Source organism: Mytilus edulis, chromosome 7, assembly GCF_963676685.1.
Source record: "Mytilus edulis chromosome 7, xbMytEdul2.2, whole genome shotgun sequence".
Classification (NCBI taxonomy): domain Eukaryota; kingdom Metazoa; phylum Mollusca; class Bivalvia; order Mytilida; family Mytilidae; genus Mytilus; species Mytilus edulis.
The window spans coordinates 60071796-60094879 of NC_092350.1; the positions used below are offsets into that span (position 1 = coordinate 60071796).

Below are 23084 nucleotides of genomic sequence, written 5' to 3' on the forward strand. Positions count from 1 at the left end.
AGTTGATTTAAATCTCTAATATAAGGTTAGCGTTTGAGATAAATAATTTAGAGCTATATGGTGTTCCCAGTGCCCAACATTTAGAAGTATCAGTGAAAACTGATCAACTCGCAATAAACCAAATAGTAATATTCGCCTTTTTGACGTTCCTGGTGAAGGTAGATCCAGAAAGAGCGCTTCGGTCGCATGCAACTTTAAACGTTTTGTTTTCTTTTTTTATCGATTGCATGACGATACTATATTGCCTTTTATGATTTATTTCAGTTCCAAGAAATGATACGGAAGGAATACTTAATGTATAGCGTTGCAATGAACGTTGTGCTAGGCGTGCTTCAGCTGGCCCCTAGACAAAAAAAGTGTACTGGTTCAGTGATTATAGACGTCATACTAAACTCCGAAATTTAACAATGAACTAAAATTAAAATCATACAAGACTTAAAAGGACAGAGGCTCCTGAATTGGGACAGGCGCACAAATGCGGCGGGGTTAAACATGTTTCGTGAGATCACAACCCTCCCCTATACATCTAGCCAATAAAGAATGAAAAACACACAGTAATACGAACAGTAAAACGCACTAGAAAAGGAAATACAAGTCCTATGTCAGAATAGGAAACAAAAGAAACTAATCAAAATGACAATGCTAATAATAAATATATAAAGGACTACTATATATAAGGCTAGCAGTTACTGCCATACGCCAGCTCCAGACCTCAATTAAACTAATTGAAAGGTTTTATATGTTTTCATTATGCACACTCTCTCCCTGTTGCATTTATTGCTAATTTGTTCCTGAACAATCATGAAATATTTGTCACTGGCAACAAAAAATCGATAATTTAAAATAGGTTGTTTTCATACAAATTACGAAGAAACGTAGGATTCAATTCCCTTGGACAAAGTAGCCCTTATAGATGGATTTTGATATGTTTTAACTCCACTTTGGCCAAACACCTCTTCAATTGTTTCGGTTCTTATTTTTCTTGACTTTCAAATTTCAGTTCAGCGTTCCATAGGTGAATTCTTTACTTAAAATTCAGCGTTTTACATTGTACTGGTTTTTCGAGAGCAACATTGGTGTACGGCCAAAAATGGAAAATCCATCAAGCAGCTGACAGTGTGGCTTCTCTTTACACGCCCCATTCTGACTGGATGTACATGTGTTCTTTTAGTTTGCTTAAAGTCGATTGTCGTACGATAACTTAAAAATGCTCAAATAACAATATGCAAATACGGAACAATAATATCCCTTAATACAAAAAAAATCCCTTTAATTTTATTTACTATTTAAAAACAGTGGTTGATTTAGGACCCATAATGGAGCTACGTATATGATAACCAGTCCAAACGTTGTCTATAAGGGAGCAACCATTTAACTTTAAAACTGGGGTGTGATTGTTTTGTCGAAGCGCTAACAATTTTATTAAGTTTTACATCGCTATTAATCAACTTGTCTGGTTCAAAATTTAACACTATAAGGCATGGAGAAAATTTGGATTCAGAATTTTTCTTTTGTCCTCTGCTGGCACAGCGGAATATTATTTTTTCATCAAATTGGAGATCAGAATATCTTAATGTACCATTATCGAAGCCCCTCGTGGTAGTATCAGAGTAAAAAAAAGTGACTATCTATATATTGGATTCCCCAAAAGATTACCATTTATCGCTGATATAAACTTTTGAACAGAATTTTCAATTTTCAAAATGCCGACACCTACAAATGAATAGATGGGCGCTTAATGTAGTACAGCGGCAACTATTACATAAATATGAATGCTAGATGGGCACAATGTAGTACAGCGGCAACTATTACATAAATATGAATGCTCGTGAAAATAATGTTTATGATATACGTTTATATATGATATGAAAGGTTTCAACTTTTACAAAACCAGAGCTATAAGTACCAAAAAAATATTAACTAAAATCATTGATACAACTCAATATAATTATGATCGTCATACAACCGATAAAAATGAAAACAGAACGTTAAAAGTTACGACCGAAGCGCTTTTCTTGATCGACCTTCTTAGGGAACGCTCAAAGCTGAATATTTAGGGCCAACAACTTACAAACAACAGATTAAAACGTTAAAGATGATCGTTCATAATGTATATGAAATGATATTCTTTAGCCAACATGATTGCAGAAAGTAAGAAGTCGTAGAGCAAAACAGAAAAATTTGAAATCAAAAGAGATAATACACCGTGTATTGAGCCTTTTTATTGCTTAGAGATCAGTAGAAAATATATATACATGCTCAACCTAACCATACTATTTGACCTACTGCGAGTTGTTCAGTTTTTACTGTTACTCCTGTTTCTCCTAAAATATAGGTGCTAGAAAAATCAGCAAGTAAAATGGCCAATATCAGAGCCGTACGTCTGGTTTTGAAATGAATTCTCTTCTTTTGAGAAATATTTATTTTGTCATCCAATTTTTCACCGCTTACAACTGTCTGTCTGTGGTTTTATTTCATACATAAACTTTTAAGTATCAGTATGTTTTCAATTCATATTGTTTCGTTTCGTTCCGCTTTTATTTCGTTTCGCTTTTTACAGGTACCCCTCTTTTTGCCCCTTTTCTATTTTTGATATTTTAATCAAAAATTTAAAAAATCAAACTTTCAAAAAGTGAAATAATCAAAATTGCACGTAAGGTTTAGTATTTTAAAAGTTTGATCAAATTCCTAAACTATTAAATTTAAAAACGATATTAGAAATTTTAATATTTTAATAATTTGGTTAAAATTTCAAAATTTCAAAACTTTTACACAATTTGAAATTTTGATATTTTAAAACTTTGATCAAAATTCCAAAAATCTAAAATTTCAAAACTTTTTAAAACTATGAATTGATAAGTGTTACACGGACCAACAGGCTGTGAATTTAATTAATTAATATGTTTACTTTTGATATCTATATAAAAGAACGAGGTCCAGTTTGTTAGCCGCCCTGGGGTAAAAACGACAAATCTAGGAAGTCAACTTAACAGTTATAGGACAAACGCCAGATTTTTAGTTTCTTCAGCAAAATAGCCAGAACATTAACCAATTAACAGCTTATTGGCAAACCATTAATTCAAACACTTGTTTATTTGTCATCACAGCAGGAAATCTTCGGATTACCACAATATCTTAGATGACTGACCAGAAATGACCACATGTGTATTATGTATTGTAAAAGTACTGTTCTACATAAATAGGTTGTTATCAAAATCAGCTAGTGGCAAAATCTTCTGACGTTTGAATTTTATATACACAAGGTCCCCCTTTTATTTTCTTTTAAAGTTTTTGCAATGCAAAAAATAAAAAAAAAGTATGTGTTTTTAGTATTTTATCTTTATATTTATATATTAAAATCTCTAATATGAATTTGAATAAGAAATGACTGATTTTTATAAAAAAAAATATTGTATACTGGAATGAAATTTTAATGTTCTCATACCACAGTCACACTTTTCTTTGAAAATGTTTTCTCTAAATAATGGTGTCAAAAATTCAACATAGTCAAAAATTAGGCCGTGTTCACATTGACCTAAACTCGTTGTTGTGTAAGTGTAACTCACACATAAACTAAACAAAATTACGTTCCCATTGATAAAACTCAATGTTTGCATGTAGTTTAAATCGTGTTTTGTCTACACGCAGTCGATAGTTGATGTAGGCCTTGTGTAGGTTAAGTGTACACAAAACTAGGCATTCAGACCTTAAATTTTCCCGTGTATATTTAAAAAAGAAATAATTCTTATATTAAATTGATACCTAATATAACATTTATTAATAACGTTTTTTACAGAAATATTTGTCTAAACTTGATATATGTATTTGTTATAAAAACACATTACGTAGCCTTATAATTCATAATCAAGACTCGTTCATCATCATTGCCGAACACATAATTTATTTAAAATGTCTTCCCGAATCGATTGGACGTACACACTGACAGAAATATTTGCAACTGGTCTTTATACTCAAACAACGATTCACTCATATATGCATTACTGAAAAAGGGTGAGGTTAATTGTTTGTTTGTGTAATATCTCATTTCCGTTAAAATACAATTAGAAATAGAAAAAAAAACATTACACCCTCTCTTTGCCAAATACTCCTTGGAGAAAAAATACCATTTGAAACAAATAGAAAAGATAGAAATGTAGTGATCCTTAACATCGCAATTGTTTTTCTTCGTCTGTCAGCACGCTGATGGCGAGTCTGCGTTTTTAATGCATAATCGAGACTCATCCAAAATGACTTTTTTAAAGGAGCAACCCCTTAACTTTTAAAATACAGGGGAAAATCGGAGGGGGGGGGGGGGGGGGGGTTCTGAGTCTGAATTTTTTCTCGCGCGAAAGTTTATAATTAGTGATTTTTTTCGATGGTACCAATAATATTAAACACTATAATGTATGGGGAAACTTTGGATTCATAATATTTGTTCATTCTTATCATCTGAATGATCCGATTTTTTTAAATCAAATTGTGGGAAAATCCATCCCCCCTTTTTTTAAAGTCAAATGGTCGTTCCCTAACTGCTAGAAAGTTGTTCGAAAATTTGAATTCGGTTCTATGTAATGAACAATTTAATGACATATAGTTTACAAGTGTGAACAAATATTATGTACAGGTAGCTAAACAAGGTGTATAGATGTGAACAAATTTAATGTGAAACTAGTGTACATTACATTAAACCAAATGTAATAAAATTGAAAATGGAAATGGGGAATTTGTCAGAGACAACAACCCGACCACACATGTTTACTGTACATAGCGTTTGGTGTGAACACGGTCTTAGTTTACAAGTCATCATCATTACAAATGTGTCTCTAACCAACACAAACAATTTCAATATTTACTGTACATGCAGTTTTACAATTTGTTATTTGTTGACTGCAACTAAAGTCGCCAAAATCTAGACATAACAATCCTTCTTTGAGGAACGAATTTATATAAATTCTTATTGTTTCCAAATCGCTCTGTATTTCTCATGTTTCTTTTGTATGATTGAAACTTGTGCACTTTTGAACCGTAAAATAAAATTATGTAACAAAACTAATCCTTATCTAGCATGTCTAGTGATGTCATCAACATTTAGATTCATTTTTGGGGTTATTTTCTCTTTTCAACGTCAGCATTTCTGTTAAACCTTCACAGAATTTATTTAACTGACAGACATACGTGTATCTTCTATACAATGCGGCGCAGGACATTTGCGCTTTTTCATAAGAAATTTGAGCTTTTTTTAAATAGACATTTGCGAGTTTTATAAAGGACAAATGTGCTTTTATAATATTTGCTTCTTATGACTTCCCCGTTCTATCTTAATTGGACTTAGGTCCGGTAACTTTGGCCTTAAAATAATTATCAATTTTCATTATTGCTTATAATTGAATAAAATTGAGAATGGAAATGGTTAATGTGTCAAAGAGACAACAACCCGACCATAGAGCAGACAACAGCAGAAGGTCACCAACAGGTCTTTAATGCAGCGAGAAATTCTCGCACCCGGAGGCGATAGTCGTTTCCTGTAGCTAAGACATTCGTGTTTAAAAGTAATTTTGTAGCATATCGATATAGTTGTATATAGCTAAACCAAATGAAAAGTATACATTATAAAGACATAAAGACAAGCATAGTTATCAGGGGTCAATTTTTGCTTGTGTCCTTTTATCTTTCTGTCCATCTGTCCCATTTTGGGTATAAAGCTGTTCCGGGTAAATTATCCTACAGTTTGAATGCTAGGAAGTTATCACTTTGCTGGCTGTTGATATACATAATATTGGAGGTGTCTTTGCGGTCAGGACTTTAATTTAAATAATATTTCTTATGTGTGGGACACAGTTGACCTTTGTCATTTTTTGTGTATAAACTTGCATAAGATTGATTATTGGTTGCTTAACATCCTGTTGCAAATGTTTCATGCATTTTCAGAACGAGAACAAGTTAACTATAAATTCTATAGGAAGGTCTTGTAATAGATAAAATTGAGAATAGAAATAGGGAATGTGTCAAAGAAACAACAACCCGACCATGGAACAGACAACAGCAGAAGGTCACCTTTAGGTCTTCAATGCAGCGAGAAACTCCCGCACAGTGGCGGATCCAGAACTTTTCATAAAGGGGGAAGGGGGGGGGGGGGTGGGGGGGCGCTGACTGACCTAAAAAGGGGGGGGGCTCCAGCCATGCTTCAGTGATTTCCTTTATAATCAACCAAATTTTCCCCCATGAAAGGGGGGCCCGGGCCCCCTGACTCCCCCTCTTGATCCGTCTATGGCGCACCCGGAGGCGTCCTTCAAATGTTTATATATAGCTAATATAAGACACTTAAGTTGATTAACCATTCCAGACCCTTTTGTTTTCCACATAATTAATTACCAATCATATTGTCATAATATTGTTTGTTGTAAAATGATGCCCTTTATATGTTCTTGGTTAGATTAATAAAATTCTTATCTTATCTTATTACCATAATTGATAAGTTCCAGTTCGAAAAGTTCAAACAAGAAAGATTTTGAAAGCATAGAAAACTGTGCATATTATAATCAGCATGACTTTTTCAGATTACAATACCAATACTAAAAATTCAGGCTAAAATAAGGCTTGCACATAGTTATATACTTTAATTCAGTCACGGACCTGTGATATCGCGGATGTCACGGTTCTATTGTATACAATAAAAACAAAATGAAGTTAACTATCCCTTTAATTTCGTAATGGTAAACTTTGTAACACTTGTGTTTAGGGAGCAACCATTTAACTTCAAAGGGAGGGGAGATGTTTTTTTTGTCTGTGTCGGATTCCCCCCCCCCCCCCCCCCCCCTTTACGCTATCAATATTTTTTTTCAATTTTTTTTTACATCTGCTTGACCAGATTATTTTTTTAGGAAAAACCTCGGTTCCTTAAATAGTTTATTATTTTTTTTAACATCTGTTACAATTTTTATTGTAAAATGAAAAACATTTTGATTTTTTTCAACTTGATTATTGTACATAATATAATCAAATGAATAAAGGGAGATGATTACGCACTTTTGAATATGCGACCTTAATTTACTGAAAGATAGAAAAAGGAAAATAATCATCAAATATCAAATGTATATGAATGATAAATCATGTATCATAATAAATCAGTCTCTTTTTTAACCGTCAAATATCTATACATGATGATATTGAAAGATTTCTTGAACTGGTAATTGAACAATATTGTTCATGCAATGTATACAAATACTTTGATCTGTAAATGAGTAGCACTAACTATTGTATGACTAACTAGAAAGGAGGAGTGCTTTTGTTAATATGTCAAACACGGAAGCTTTGATCCCTTATACACATAGAGATGAAGAACTTTGATGTCATCGAAGATCAATGTAAATTGCATAGGATAAATCTGTTTTCTGGTCATGTGGCATGCAGTTGTAACAACTGCAAGTTGGCTATAAAGATCAGAAGCTATACACATATTCATTTAAATCAAAATTTACTCTCTAAACACGAACTCCGAATTCTAAGATTTGCACATACCTCAAAATGTCAACTTTCAACTCTTTGATGTCTTCTGATGAGGATCCGGATATTGGGGACAGCAGCATGCATTTGTTTCTTGAGTCATCACAGACTTCAGAAGTCCCTGAGCAAGGAAGAAGCCCAAGTCCAGCACAGATATGGAGGCCACATTTTGAGAGTCCAGTTATAGCAAATAGCCCAGTCACAGTTTCGTCAGGTGCTTGTGGAGGGCCACAAGATACTCCTCGGTCGTATACCCAACAAACCAGTACCCCTTTACTAGGTAGAGTGCAACAAGAAAACACTACACGTATATCCAGCTCGTGTATTAAGGTACTTTACTTTATAACTTATGAACATGTGTGTAACCAATTGAAGTATTAAATTGACATACTTCCACGATATATAATGACGATTGGGAATTGATAGGCATGAATGAGGCAATATTATAATTTTATGATTTTGTGGCGTGGTCATTTCCATTTTAGATTTGATAAGGATACTTTTATCAGTTTAATGATATTTCATTTTGATTGATGTGACAGCTTTTACGGTTCCTTGAATGCTTTGATTAAGGTGGTACCTAATACTACAGGGAGATAACTCTGAAATTCAGTTAAACGTTTTAATCACTTTGTATTGTTAAGGAAATATTAGGCTTCTTAGTCAAACTGCTATAACCAATGAAAATTTTCTTATAAAGTGGTTGATTCAAATTTTTGTCAAAGGTCAAAGTAAACATTTTGTCAAAATTCTATGAAAATTAAACGAGCCAAATTAATATTAATATTAGTCAAGGTGTTGGGTACCACCTGAAGATTAAAACAATGTATTATCTTAAGTGCTAGTATAAACGCCAATATATATATACATAAAGGTCTTTCGCAAATAAGAAACTAAGCTGGAGAAAATCTATTTCTTTTATTTGAAAGCATTACACGTTCGATTTTAAATATAACCCCTTCATATATTATATTTAACAAGGTTATGTCGCACATTTAATCTATAAGTTTTTCAAAAAAAATAAGAATTATACATAAACAGTTTGTTTGCCCTGTCTGAAATAAAGCGAAGTGCATATTGTCATATGAATTATCTCTTCTTGTACGAAATTGAAATTGTCAGTATTTCAAACAAAACTAAAAAAAACGCAATTTATACTCAAGTTTTGTAGGCGATATATAGGGTTGTGTACATGGTTATTTTTAAGATATCATGCTATTCTTTTTTTCGATAACTTTCAATCATCATAATTATGTTCAAGTCTTATCCACGGTGCAATACTATAAATTGACACATGATTGGTGAATTAATAATACCAATGATAGTTTAAATATATCAACATATTTGTATTTTCAGACACTTGAGAAGTTATTTGACAATCAAAGGACATTTTTACAAGAGCAGTTTGTCAAACAAAATGCCCTTGTTGGAGAATGCCTTTCAATGTTAAAAACTTTGGAAAAAAGACCAGAAAATGGAAAGCAGCTGAATAAAAGTAAAAATGAGATTCACGTGCCTGCATATATAAAGGTATTTCATTTCTTACAGTTGTTTCATTTAATGTCACTTGGAATAAACTAGTAGCCTTAACCAATCAAATATTCAGTTATCAATATACATGTATGCATACAGTGTAATCAATTAACTTACTTAACTGTTTTCATTTGTTTTTTTTCGATACATTACTCATCATTCGAAATATAATAGTGTTTACTTTAAACTTTTTACAGCAATCTGTACGTGACGGATACAAACATAACCAGACAACAAATGGGTTAAAGTGGACCACAAAAACTGCAGCCGGTACAGTACTAAAGTGAGTATAACATGTATCTTATAACAACAATCGAATACCTAGTCCGCATAAATTATATGACATCTGAAGACCTTTTAAGAACTTGCTTGTGCAGTGGGACGAAAGAGCACACTCCTTATAGAAAACAGAGAAATTGCTGGCTTAGACTTGACGCGGCACATTTATTTAAAATTAAAAAAATCATATACCATCTGATTCCTCATTCAATGATGTTGATGCCGATTGTTTATGGTCGCTCTATTGCGTCCAAGTCGCTGTACCTATATGTTGCCAAACCAAACAAAAGTATAGCAATGTCCGGATGGATGTTATTTTTTCTTTATTTATTTTTTTTAAATATTTTGTTATCAAATCAAAACGTTTCTGCCTTTTATGAACTGTATAGCCCGCCTTTTAATTAAGTGTCCACTGTGTGCAACGTAAATGCACCTATAGTGACAATTCTTTTTTTTAATATAAAGGACAAGGAAGACTAGTCCACATTTTTTCTTTCTGTTACAAGTATGTTTAAAGTTATAATAAACGAACTATATGAGTTTAGCTTCAAAATAAGGAAATTGATGATGAACATATTCTTATATTCATAGATGCAATTCTGAAGAAAATAAAGCAATGACAGAGGCGATTTTGATTTATGTGAAGGGTCAGCATCAAACTGTTGAAGAGGGTGTGATCAGGTGTAAGTACATCTATAGCTGCAGCACTTATACTTATAATATTTTGTAACAGTCGTTAGACGATCAAAATTACCTATCCAATGCGTTTTATCACTTATTTTCTTAAACTTATGATTGTATGGTGGATTGGGAATTACGTTTTTTCGAACGACCGCCCCCCCCCCCCCCTTTTTCCAAAAAAAAATCCAACCAAACACCAAAACAAACAAAATAACAAAAACAAACAAACACAATATCAAATAAACGCGCTTAGTAAAAAGTAAAAAGAATGATTCGATCATCCCCAAATTCCTCCATGAATATCAAATGACCGTCAATTAATGACAGTATCCGATTTTTTTCTTTACCCTAATTGATAAATTGTCATTACTACATCGCTTTTTTTAATTCTGAGATGTGGCACGTGACCGTCATTTGGTTAAAAAAAAAAGGTCCGTTTCAAACTTGAAGTAAGATTTTGCCTCAGATTCGGCTAGCTCTGTCTTGAAGGCATCACTTTGATGTCGAGATGGTAAACAGCAATAGAAGCGCAGTTCCTTTCCTTTTTTTTTTAGTTTATGTACTCACTTTTTAATCAGTATATGCATGTTCGAATATCATTGAGAATTTTTCCAAAGCTGTCGTTGAAAGCGTTTGTTTGCGCCTTAACTTTAAAAAAAAATCTTCTATTATTCTTCTAAAGGTTTGCAGTGTTTTTTACGAAACAATTGTACACACCATATATATGTATATAAATTATATCTGATATAATTTTATTGGTGGTTATATCTACATATTTTAGAATTAAAATCAAAATGTATCTTCATATAAAAAAGAAGATGTTGTATTGCAAATGAGACAACTTTCCACTAGAGACAAAAATGACACAGAAATTAACAACTATAGGTTACCGTACGGACTTCAACAATGAGCAAGGCCCATACCGCATAATCAGCTATAAAAGGCCCCGAAATGACAATGTATAACAATTCAAACGAGGAAACTAACAGCCTAATTTATGTACAGAAAATGAACAAAAAACAAATATGTAACATATACACAAACGAAAACCAATGAATCACTGGCTCCTGAAATGTTGGCGGGATCCCAACCCTCCTCAGTTTGTGTATCAATGAGTAACATGTATGGACCTATCATTCAAACTGTACAGGTTTTCGAGGCGTTATTCTGTTTTTTTTTTTTGTTATTTCATTTAGGCTTTGGCAGTGAAGTATTAATTTTAGGTTTGATATTTTCACATAGTTCTTTCTTTTTCTGCAGGTAGGATTGAAACGTATTTCAATTCTGTTAAACAGAAGGAGATAATGGAGTTAACAGGGAAAAAAGAAGAACATAATAGAAAAATGGTTCTCTATGGCCGAAAACACAGGGTATGTGCTGAATTAACACTTGAGACAGTTTTAGTCATCTGGATTAGGAATAAACATCGGTGATAATTATTCTTAAGATAGGAATTTCAATAAAGATTGATTAAAGACCCATTGATTCGTGATTGAAACTTATATAACAGTAAGGAGATGTTTGATGCTTTTGATGAGTTCAAATGAATTAAACGTAATCAATTTGTTGTAGGCAGTTTGATTAAGAGATTTGAAGGTTCATGTAACTTTTCCGTATATTATGGTTAATTCATGGTTTTCATCTGTATATATTTTTTTGTAAATGAGAAAATTACCATTTTAACAAATCGCTTATTCAGAGACGGGTCCGGATTTTTCGGAATAAAAGGAGAACGCCTTTTTTAAAATCTGTTAAAGAGGGCGGACCCATTTTACCCTTAAATCCCACTGTTTTTTTTAATCCGAGTTAAGGGACCCCCATGATACGCCTATGCTATATACGAAAACAACTGTACAAGGTACCAATACTTAATTATTCGTTATTTATAGCGATTTCAATTTCGTTTGTTGATAGTAATGCAAGGGAAATAATCCAAATTATACATCATGTGGTATTTATTTAAATTTTTATTTCACCATCTTCTGAGTTTAACATTTAAGGTAAATTGTACATATGTGTCTTTTTTTCAGAAACTTATCAACCGAAGAAGAACCCTAAAAGAAAGAAAAATTGATCCAAAGGAGGAGGAAAGGTTCATGAAAGCATTGGAGATTGAAACCATGTCCTCAGAAGATTCCGATTCTGAGGACGATTCTATCTTCGTTACACGTCCTCTGTCGTGGGTGTCGACAGAGTTTAAACAGCTGATACAGCGTTTGGATAGAAAATACGATCGTACGTTAAACGCTCAGGGGAAGAGATTAAAATCCAAAAGAACAGTCGGGGAGCCATCAGATAGACCGTGTCCCAAAAAGCCCAAGGGACTGGAGTGGATGTTTGGCTAAGGTGATATGGAGTTTTGACCATCAGTCATTTCAGATACATGTACATGTACTAATAAACATTTTGGCATACATATATGGTCTTGTTTAACTTATTACGACGAATTAATTTGAACTTATGTTGCCGTCTCGTTTTATTTTGTTAAATTGTGTTTATATTCAGTTTCAGCTAAACATGTAAAGAACCACGGGTCATTCTCCTTTAACTTAAAACCATTTGATATGCTTGGTGGGATAGGGAAGCGGCGTATTGACACGCACGCGCCGCACACAAACATATTTTTACTTTTGTACACAATTGTTTATTTTTTGTAAACTTTTGTTCGCTTATTTTTTCAATAATGTACATGTTTATTTTTAAATGAAATGTAGCATGTGTACGTCATTGATTATGATTTGTTATTCATTTGTTTTGTCTTATTATTTTTGTCCACTAAAACTATTAATCAATTCACAAAATTCTTTACATTTATTTTTGTGGTTTTTATAAATAGATTTGCTTATCCTGGATGCCCCTTCTCACGAGGAACAGGGTATGGCGAATAATGAACATATATGTACATGTCATCAATACGCTGACTTCTCGAAAAAAAGAAAGCCTAAATTTAATGTAAAAAATGAATATAGAAGTATACAGAACACGTTTTCAGTTTGTCTAGATTTTTATTTATCAAAATAAGGTTTGATCAGAATGTGATGCCGAATATGTAACACTTCTTCAAACATGTAGCTATTTGAATGTGCATAATAAAGAATATGACCACATAAAATGTATTTACTTTATTATTTATACTTGTAAATAACTTGTTTCCCGGGGCTTCTTGTGTAAATAAGAAAAATATAATTTCAGAGTTTTATATTGCAAAATGTACTTCTTGAGTATCGGGAATATGATATAGGTGTGCTGCTCGATTTTGGTGTTTATCGTTGCAATTTCGTGATTCTAATTGTTTGGTGTGAAAATATTCTCAGGGCAGTCTTTTCTAAGATTCATAGTCCAGAGTCTTCTGATTACTGATTGATCGAATTACCTTTTGCTGAGTCAAAGTGCCTGTGTCCTTTTTAACGTTTTTTAGCGTTTAGAATATTAGAAGCAAAATGCAGTTCTTTTTTTTTTTCTTTTTACCTCATTACGGAACAAAAAACGATAAATGACATAAAGGCATGTAGCAAGTCAAGATACACCTGAAGCTTGAAACTTTTACAGCCATATGGTACAGCAAATTTGTGCATAAGGTTATGGCCTAAGTCTCACCTAACCATCTTTATAAAAATACAAACACTCTTGTTAATTGTGAATCTTGTAGATTTGTAAATCATCAAATTATCAACATATTTGCACACACCCTTTCCCCTTTTTTAATGCTTATAACAATCGAAAAAAAAACCAAAAACGAACAAACAAACAAACAAACAAACAAACAAACAAAAAAAGGAAGAAAGAAGTTACTTAGAACATTTGAAACAGTTTATTGCGGGTAATAAATTGATATTAAATATTAAATTTAATGGCAATTACATATGAATAATTTTCAAATTTACGAAAATTTAACAATATTTAATTTAGTATATAAAAAGTTTATTTTAATTATTGCATTTGTAAACTTTAAATTTAATTCACAGTAAATGGTTTAAATCAGAAAAATAAAGACATTTGTTCTGCTTTAAATTTCTAATTTTATTAAATTTACTTAAATTTTCCCTAATTTAAATTTCTCATTTAAATAGGTTTACTGTAATTTAAAAGAAAATAAATTTTAGATTTATACAACTTTAAAAGTATATGTAAATTGGGTTTATTCTTAAAAGTTTATTGGTTATATTAAACTTAAAGTAAATACGGTGTAAATAAGATATTTTCAAATGGATTATACTAATGATAAATTTTGAAATTTTAAATATATATTAGCTTTTATATGGATATAATTTTCTAATAAATGCATCATTTCATGCAGTGTATGTCATGTTAACATTTTTTTAGAATGGTGCAAGCGTCTTCACTGATGGTCGGTTTGACTTTTTTATTGTATAAATTTCAAGATTTAGTAAAAGTTTAATCTAACGAGACTCAAAGATGATTCATTTCACATCAGAATCTGACTGACGAAGGATATCTGTTATCCGAAATATTTATAAATAATTACATTTATAGTTACCTTTTTTGTATTTGGAGTTGTTGTGTACACTTTTTTAGGCGTTTATATAATTTATTTATTGTGTACATGTATCGTTACTCGTAACAATCCAGCGCCCTCGTGGGGAAAATCGTTGACTACTATACAGACGTTTTATATATATAAGACTACACATTCTTTAACAACTTTGAGCCTTTAATACAATTTTCGTGTAACAAAAATAAATATAAAAACAGCCTCGCTGTTCAAGTTTGTTTTAGTTAGACCTCTTCAGGTTCCTGTGCGTAAAATAATTTTTCATATAGATATTCGGCGTAAGGTACATGAGTCATGGCCGTGACAATATTATATGTAATTTGAAATCAACACCAATCTGTCTGTGAAAACCTAACATTTTGAAAATCTACTATTGTACATCACAACTCCCCCGGGACCAACTATATGCCAACAGGAATTAATTGCAATCACACAAGAAATACATTAACGATAAAGTGTCAATCTTATTAAATACCAGCTGCAACTTTAAACATATTTAAAACAAGAACAAACAAAGAAGTTGATAAACTGTCCGTATTTCACTCGTTGCAATTTGAAACATGTACGTAAATTATGCAGTGGCAAACCCAACAGGGCCCCAATGTAACAACCAGGCCAAAAAAAAACGTACAAAATTGTTCTCATCTTGTCCATTTGGTAAAAACTCCAGTGAAATTGTCCGTCTAGGACTTTATTTAATTTTACCCACAGTTAACATGTAAAATTTTATCTCTTTTCAAATTTGTGGGTTTTTTTACAAGGGTACCAATGGAATTTTAAAATATAAAAAAAACTATTTTTTTAAGGGAAAATGAACAACAAATTAAAAAATTGGTCAAATTGCTGGCTAATACAAATCTCCCTTTTTCACACCCTTCATGTATCATCAATGGGTGTCATAAAAAGATTGTGATTGTAGACTAATTTAGATTAATTAAACAATTGTCCTATATTGTCAGCATAAATAAATAATTGTCTTCAAAGATTTAAACAATTGGTCAGGTGGAAGAGGCTGCAGTTTGCCTATACAACTGGGGGATTTTGAATTGATTCGGATAAGCATTTTAGAACAAATATTGTTTTGATAAAATGCTACTGTTAGTTACGCCCTATGTGAAACATTTACCAAAAGTTTAATTTCGATAATACAACAAAACGTAAAACTGATCATATAATCTACTACGTAGATGATTGTATGCATGTTGAGTCAAATAACACATCAAATGTTGGAAATACGTTAAAGTTATTTCAAAAATATTACATGCGATGTATGATGAATTCCACTTGCAAGATAACTATGCATACTACAGTATTAACTGTTTTTGGGCATATATTTTGATACGCAAAATTTAATTTTACGGCTAAATAATGAAATCTTTCAAGTTCTCACATACAAATCAGGAACACATAATGCAGTTATAAAATCACTCGCAATTACATTCAATCTCTTCTTTGGTTCTTTAATTTTGCTTACAGGGTTATTGAACAAGTCCACATATTTGTACGCAAACTAACAAATTCAACAATTGAGGTAAAAAATAAACACAATACCCAAAAAGATAAGCCAGCTTTGCATGTCTCTTGGTTTTCAATGTTAGTGTTGATCATCAGGTGGTTTTACAAATCATTATGATAATTCAATTAAGTGACAGATAATAAGCTTAAAACTTTGTACTTCAGTTTAAGTTATATACTTCCCTTCAAACACACCCGTGATTATCACTTCCCAATGGAGAAAATTCAGAATCATAGCTCCACATGCGGACCAAAGGTTAGTCGAAATGCCAACACAGATCAGGAACTCTTATGTCATTTAGCGGATTATTCTGTCAATCTAGGTGTGTCAGAAAATATAATGTTTATAGTTGGAGAAATCACGATATGAACTGATACTTCTTTGTTTATTTTTTTTTTAACTGTACTAGCTGTGAAATAAAGACCAAGGAGCTGAGAGTAAGGTGGTCAGGAACAAATCAAATAGGGAGATCTGTTACATTATTTATGCCAGGAAACATAAATAATTGCTGTCAGCTTAAACTCTGAAAAGACTTCCTACTGGTACGATCAAGCTGTAGCAATGAAGACTTTTTTATACATTACAATGGTATACCTTTTATCAGGTACAAGCTCAATACTATCCTAAGAACTGTTTCAATGTTCCTATTATGAGGGAAGGATTATTTTAATCACATAGAGAATTAATGATTCTACTAAGTTGGCCCGCCAAACGTCAAAGAGGAGGTATTATTGTAATGAAGAAGATTGATATCGTATGCATACTGTCGCTACATGTATGTATTTGCAATGCTTTTGTTACGAAAAGTCTCTGAAGCTTGTAAGTTTTTGTTATTTTATCATTTGAAGCAAATACATAATAACAAGATAATCGATCTTGGACAGGAGTCTAAAGAAGTCACCACTTACTAAAGTTGTCTACTCGGTTAACTTTTTTAAGATTTTGACTTCGTCGTCGATGTTAAAATAGATAACGTTAACTCAATTCTCCTTATTTCACTCTTGCACTCTGCGTTGCTGATGAGTTGAAACAGGATTGACCCAGACGAAGGAGGGTTAAATTGGAAACATTTAGTTTTATGTAATCTATGAGGGGATCTGCGTCTTTAATAGGCACAATTATTGATATTTCGACAATGTGTCAATAGTTCGAACTTTTTGGAGGTGGGTTCTTTCGTCAGGTGATCAGTGGATATCTTATTTCGGTTCTCGTGTGACGGTCTAGGGAGACTGGCAGTAATGTGGTGGTAATATTATCGGTAGTCTCCCATGAGCATCAACTATATATTATAAGGTTTAATAATTCTTGAAAATTTAAATCATAGAAAAACAACAGTCCATGCAGTTAGACTTGCACAAATTACATATAAAAAAAATCAACTCATATGTGTTGTTCTTCATGTCATTAATTGTTATACGGTCTTTTTCTACGCACTGAAAACCAATCTTATGGCCCATAACAATAAATAATATCATGCAAAACAGCTCTACCTCGAAAAGTTTAGTACAAGGGTAGATCAAAATAATGAAATGTAATCCAAAACTATATCGCTTTAAAACACTCTATTATACAAACGTTTTGACGAAGTATTAAATTAAGTATAAGGATGCACTTTTATTGGATATTTTCTATAAAAATTCTACGTAAACTATTTTGTAGGTAAGCGACACTACCGATTCATTAACTTAAAACTGCAATTACCCTTGTCAAATGTGCCATTACAAATAATTGACATACAACTAAAACTGTGGAATCAAGGTAGCCCCCAATCACAGAAATACACTGTAAAAACAGTGTTTAGATCCTAAACACTTATCTAAACACTTTTTCTGTGTACGTTTTGAAACGCGTTTAGCATCTAAACATGTTTAGATTTTAACAAGTGTTTAGATTTCAACAAGTGTTTAGATGTTATGTGTTTAGAAATATATGGTGTTTAGACCTTCCGACGGTAAGCCTACTAGTACTTCGATTTCACAGGAACTGCTTGCGTGGTACAGCACTACAGGTTGAATAGTCCACTCTGTATTGTAGAATATACAATACACGTGTACATGTCTGCTTTCATGTTCTTGCAATGATTTTTACCATAATAAAATTATTTGACCTGTCTATATAGTTTATTAAAGATGGAAAACTTCAGTAATGATAATAATAATATTAACAATAATAGGTTTACACATTGTATTCTTCCTGGAGACCAAAGAAAAGTTTGTAAACAATACGATCAATTTAAGAAAAGTCTAAACAATAAGACAAAGTTTTGAAAAGTCTGTAAACAATAAGACCAAGTTTTGAAAAGTCTGTAAACAATAAGACCAAGTTTTGAAAAGTCTGTAAACAATAAGACCAAGTTTTGAAAAGTCTGTAAACAATAAGACCAAGTTTTGAAAAGTCTGTAAACAATTAAACAAAGGTTAACTCTCCATTTTTTTTTAAAGGAAAAGCCTGTACCAAGTCAGGAATATGACTTTTTTTTTCGTTCCTTTGATTGTTTATGTAGTCAAGTGGTTGATTTATTTTTACGTTTTATGGACCTTCCACCTTTTATACAACTTAAGAGTCTGGTTCTTTTGTTTTTGTTTTTTTCTGATATAGTCTTAAACATAATATACAATCTATTCAATTTGGTTCAATAATTTATTTTCAAGTCTCACTAAATGCAAACAAAAAATACAATTATAAAATTTGATGATTTTTATCCTCAACAAATAGAAATTGTTAGTCCATCTCCTATCATGCAGGATTTTTTCATTGCGGAACAATCTTCTTTTGAATGATAAAGGCTCTTTGTGTGCAGTTCCTTTTTGGTGGTCAGGTGAACTTTTGTATCCTGAAATGAAAAAAATGAAACATTCATGTACATTTGTATGCAACAGTCACTTATTCTGAGATCATGTTTATTAAAATACATTAAACAAGCTTCTTGAGAAAGATTCTAAAAGAAAAATACAAATTGTAGTTAAAAAGACAATACTTTACACTTTGAACAAATGTATACATCAAAAGACAAATAAATCAAAGGAAACAATAAAAAGAGCATAAAGCATGCAAGTTTTTTTTTATATTATAAAACAAAATCCTTGATTTCTGAGAACTACAGCCTGTTTTTCTTATTTTATCCTAATATTATGAATATACTTTTTTAAAATTGCCCTTTCTTTATCTATTCAACAGGATAAATACTAGAGAATGATTTAACCTCCATTTTTCAATCATATTATAGTTCTATTGGCAACTTAATAATATACGTTCGTTCTTATGTTGTACTGTAATTCCACTGTCCCAGGTTAGGGAGAGGGTTGGGATCCCGCTAACATGTTTAACCCCGCCACATTATTTATGTATGTGCCTGTCCCAAGTCAGGAGCCTGTAATTCAGTGGTTGTCGTTTGTTTATGTGTTACATATTTGTTTTTCGTTCATTTTTGTTACATAAATAAGGCCGTTAGTTTTCTCGCTTGAATTGTTTTACATTGTCTTATCGGGGCCTTTTAAAGCTGACTATTTGGGGTATGGGCTTTGCTCATTATTGAAGGCTGTACGGGGACCTATAGTTGTTAATGTTTGTGTCATTTTGGTCTTTTGTGGATAGTTGTCTCATTGGCAATCATACCATATCTTCTTTTTATATTATATATTTTTACTTACATCTGGTCTTGAAATTATATCATCCTTTTCGCTCTTCCTGATCTGTTCTTCAATTTGATCTATGGTATGGATTTATTCTAGCTCTTAAAATTTCATTCCCACTTCAGTGTCACAATCCTATAAATGCACACATACAAATAATTATAATAGGTTTAAATAAAAAAGAACAACTTGACAGTTTATTTTTGACATTGGAGTTTGAATTTCAGTTTATTTTTAACTTTTTAGCCATGACGTGGCCAGTTTATTTTCAACTTTTTGGCCATGACGTGGTCAGTTTATTTTCAACTAATGAATGTTCTTTTGGTATTTTTTGACAAATGAACAGATGAAGTGAAACTATAATTTCAGTGTTTGTGTAAAGGATGTTGCAGTATGGGCCATTGGGATCTTATTCCTTGCAAAGATAGAATACTTGAACATTTGATTTTATGACATTATGTACAGTAGGGAACAGTATATCTAACCTATATGTTCGTGTGTACAGTAACAGTTGAGATCTCACAAACATGTTTAACCCCGCCACATTTTTGCGCCTGTCCCAAGTCAGGAGCCTCTGGCCTTTGTTAGTCTTGTATTATTTTAATTTTAGTTTCTTGTGTACAATTTGGAAATTAGTATGGCGTTCATTATCACTGAACTAGTATATATTTGTTTAGGGGCTAGCTGAAGGACGCCTCCGGGTGCGGGAATTTCTCGCTACATTGAAGACCTGTTGGTGACCTTCTGCTGTTGTTTTTTATTTGGTCGGGTTGTTGTCTCTTTGACACATTCCCCATTTCCATTCTCAATTTTATAGACTATTCAATCTCATTTTAAATTTCCGATCTAGCTCATTCTTATTTTATGCTTGGTCCTTGCGACTGATTAAGTGTGTATATTATATGAGTCATACCACAAAAGTCAACTTGAAATAGCATAGGTTAACAGTTTAACGCACATATTATTCCTAATATTATAAACTGTTAAATTATGGTTTGTGCCCCTCCCCCTTTTTACAAAATATGGATCTGCTTACCTTCCGCTGCTGTAATAACTGTTAAGATGGCTTTTGATTCCGTCAATATTCTAATATGAAGTTCTGTATCTGTTGCATCGTCAATAGATAGATATGCTTGATAGATGGGATCCATTGTTTTAAATGTTGTTTATCTTTGGCGGGTCCGAAGCAAACTCCGAAACAGTGGTGACGTTGCTTCGCTAAACTATGATTCAAAATAAAATTTGCTTAGTTTCAAGATGTCCCCAAAATTGCTTGGTCTTGTGTAAGAGAGGTTGGCTGAATCGCTAAAATACCAAAGAGATAATAAAATTCCAACAATTCAAAAATGAACTGAAAATACAATGGCTAAAAACATGAAATGCAAAATTGACAAACTACAGTTACATGTATATCAAAAACACAAGATAGAACCTACACAGAACACCAGCCTAACAAAAACTGGTGGTGATCTAAGGTGCCCAGGAAAGGTAAGCAAATCCTGCTCCACGTATGGCATCCAATGTGGTTATACTTGGATACAAACAAAAATATGGAAACAATTATTCAGTATATCTATCAAATCGTGTTACAGGAAGCACTCTTACAGTTAGGTGTGTACATGTATTTTCCCATTTTGGCGCCTGTGGATTTTTGAAATAAGAGAGCAAGATGCAATAAAATTCTTGTTTGGATATATAGCTGAGGATTAATTTATATGAACATGAAGATTATTAGTGTTTCCTGCAGCTTTTAAAAAGGGCAGGGTAATTGTTAGCTCAGAGGGCACATTAAGCGCGATCGATGGACAACAATTTTAGGGCACTTACTTAACATAAACAGGCAATTTCTATAAAATGGATTCATTTAAAACATACTAGTTTAATACTATAAAAAGGACATATACATCTGTAATCAATCATTAAAACAAATTGTTAAACAAGAAAAAGTGTTTAAAACATATATATATATGAAATATTTAAAACAATAAACACAATTAAAAACAAAATCAGTTCTTTAAAAACAAGAAAGCACTATGTCATATACATGTATATAAAAATATTGCTTTGGTCATATCAATTGTCATTGACAAATCCTCCTTTTTTCCCCTAAAAACAGGTTGACACATTCCCTGATATCCAGGGTCATTTTTAGTAACCAAAATTTATTAAATTACAAAAAAAAAATAACTTTACAAATTAACCCCTTCCCCTCTACACCCTTTTCCAAATTAAATTAATATAGATACAACAAGTTTTACTACTTTCATGGCACTACCATATCAGCTGTTTATTTTAAATGTCTATAAATAGCCAGTTGTCTGTTACTTAGGTGTTTTCCCAAGTATTTTTCCCGCCTAAAAGGATCATGTGACATGTTTGTAAACAAAAGAAAACATTTGATCAAGGAATTCATTTATTTTCTGGATTATTCTGCTTTTAATAATTTAGTTTGGATTTTTATTCATTTCATTTAAGGTACAGTCAAGCATTTGTATTTAAAAAATAGTTTGCAAAGAATTTTTACTTTTCAATTTGACAAATGTCTCATGATCGCCGTTCATTGGCTTGTTCAACCATGCAAACAACGTAAATTATGTAAATTAGAAATCTATCAGCTGTAAAAAAAAATTATCTAAGCATCACATCGATGTTTTATCATTAATCTTCTAGGCAAAACGATGTTTCTGGGACTTGGGGGATACAATCAGGACCCGTGATTAGTATATGTATTCACTATTCAATCTATTGCAGTTTGCTAATCAGCTGATTACGAAATCGATTACAAAATGGCGACCTAGTGAACTTTTGTTTTGAAGGGAAATAACTCGAGCGGTATTCATAAAATATGTCTTTCAGTACCGGTTGTTAATTACGACGATAAAGGCATGGCGTCAGGAATTTCGACAAAATTAGGGCAGGGCGCCAATTTTTTTCCCAAAAAGGGCAGGGCGTCGAGAAATCGCCATTACACGCCAAATCCACCTGTACGAAACACTAATTATGTAATGTATGTAATAGAGGCTGTTTCCTGTATGTCAGTCGGTATTTGCATATCCATACCAAACATTGGTCCAGCATATATTGTAACGTTCTTTTTCAATTTTTTGGGGGGAACAAACTTTGTGATTATACATGTATATTAAGAAAAATAATGAGGCGAAATAGACCCATTTTTTATTTGATCATGTCATAAGGTAGATTTCTGTCAAGAGTTTCTGAAAAGGAAACGCTGAAAGGCATTGTAATTCTAGTTCAGTTCAAAATTGAAATTTTATGGGGGATATGTGACATTTTCACCCCCTTTTCGCAATATTCCATGGTAAATAAATGCAGAATGTTGCCATGAAATTGAATACACATAGAGGAATTATTTTTCACCATTTTAACTTTTGAAAATCTTTGGAAGATACTCGATCATTACATACAT

The 23084-nt window shown here is 32.2% G+C and overlaps 1 protein-coding gene and 1 long non-coding RNA gene across 2 annotated transcripts; one reads left to right on the forward strand and one right to left on the reverse strand.

The window, feature by feature from the left end:
* Positions 1–7270: 7270 nt before the first annotated feature.
* On the forward strand, positions 7271–13108 carry LOC139481897 (uncharacterized). Its single transcript, XM_071265416.1, has 6 exons — positions 7271–7833; positions 8860–9033; positions 9234–9319; positions 9907–9998; positions 11257–11366; positions 12027–13108. The coding sequence occupies exons 1-6, from the start codon at positions 7525–7527 to the stop codon at positions 12339–12341; spliced, it is 1086 nt and encodes a 361-aa protein (XP_071121517.1). The 5' UTR covers positions 7271–7524; the 3' UTR covers positions 12342–13108.
* A 5538-nt stretch (positions 13109–18646) lies between these two features.
* Positions 18647–20839, reverse strand: LOC139483545 (uncharacterized). Its single transcript, XR_011655024.1, has 3 exons — positions 20694–20839; positions 19676–19792; positions 18647–18858 (listed from the first exon to the last, which is right to left on the reverse strand). It is a non-coding gene; the product is annotated as an uncharacterized lncRNA (long non-coding RNA).
* Between the last annotated feature and the right edge of the window lie 2245 nt (positions 20840–23084).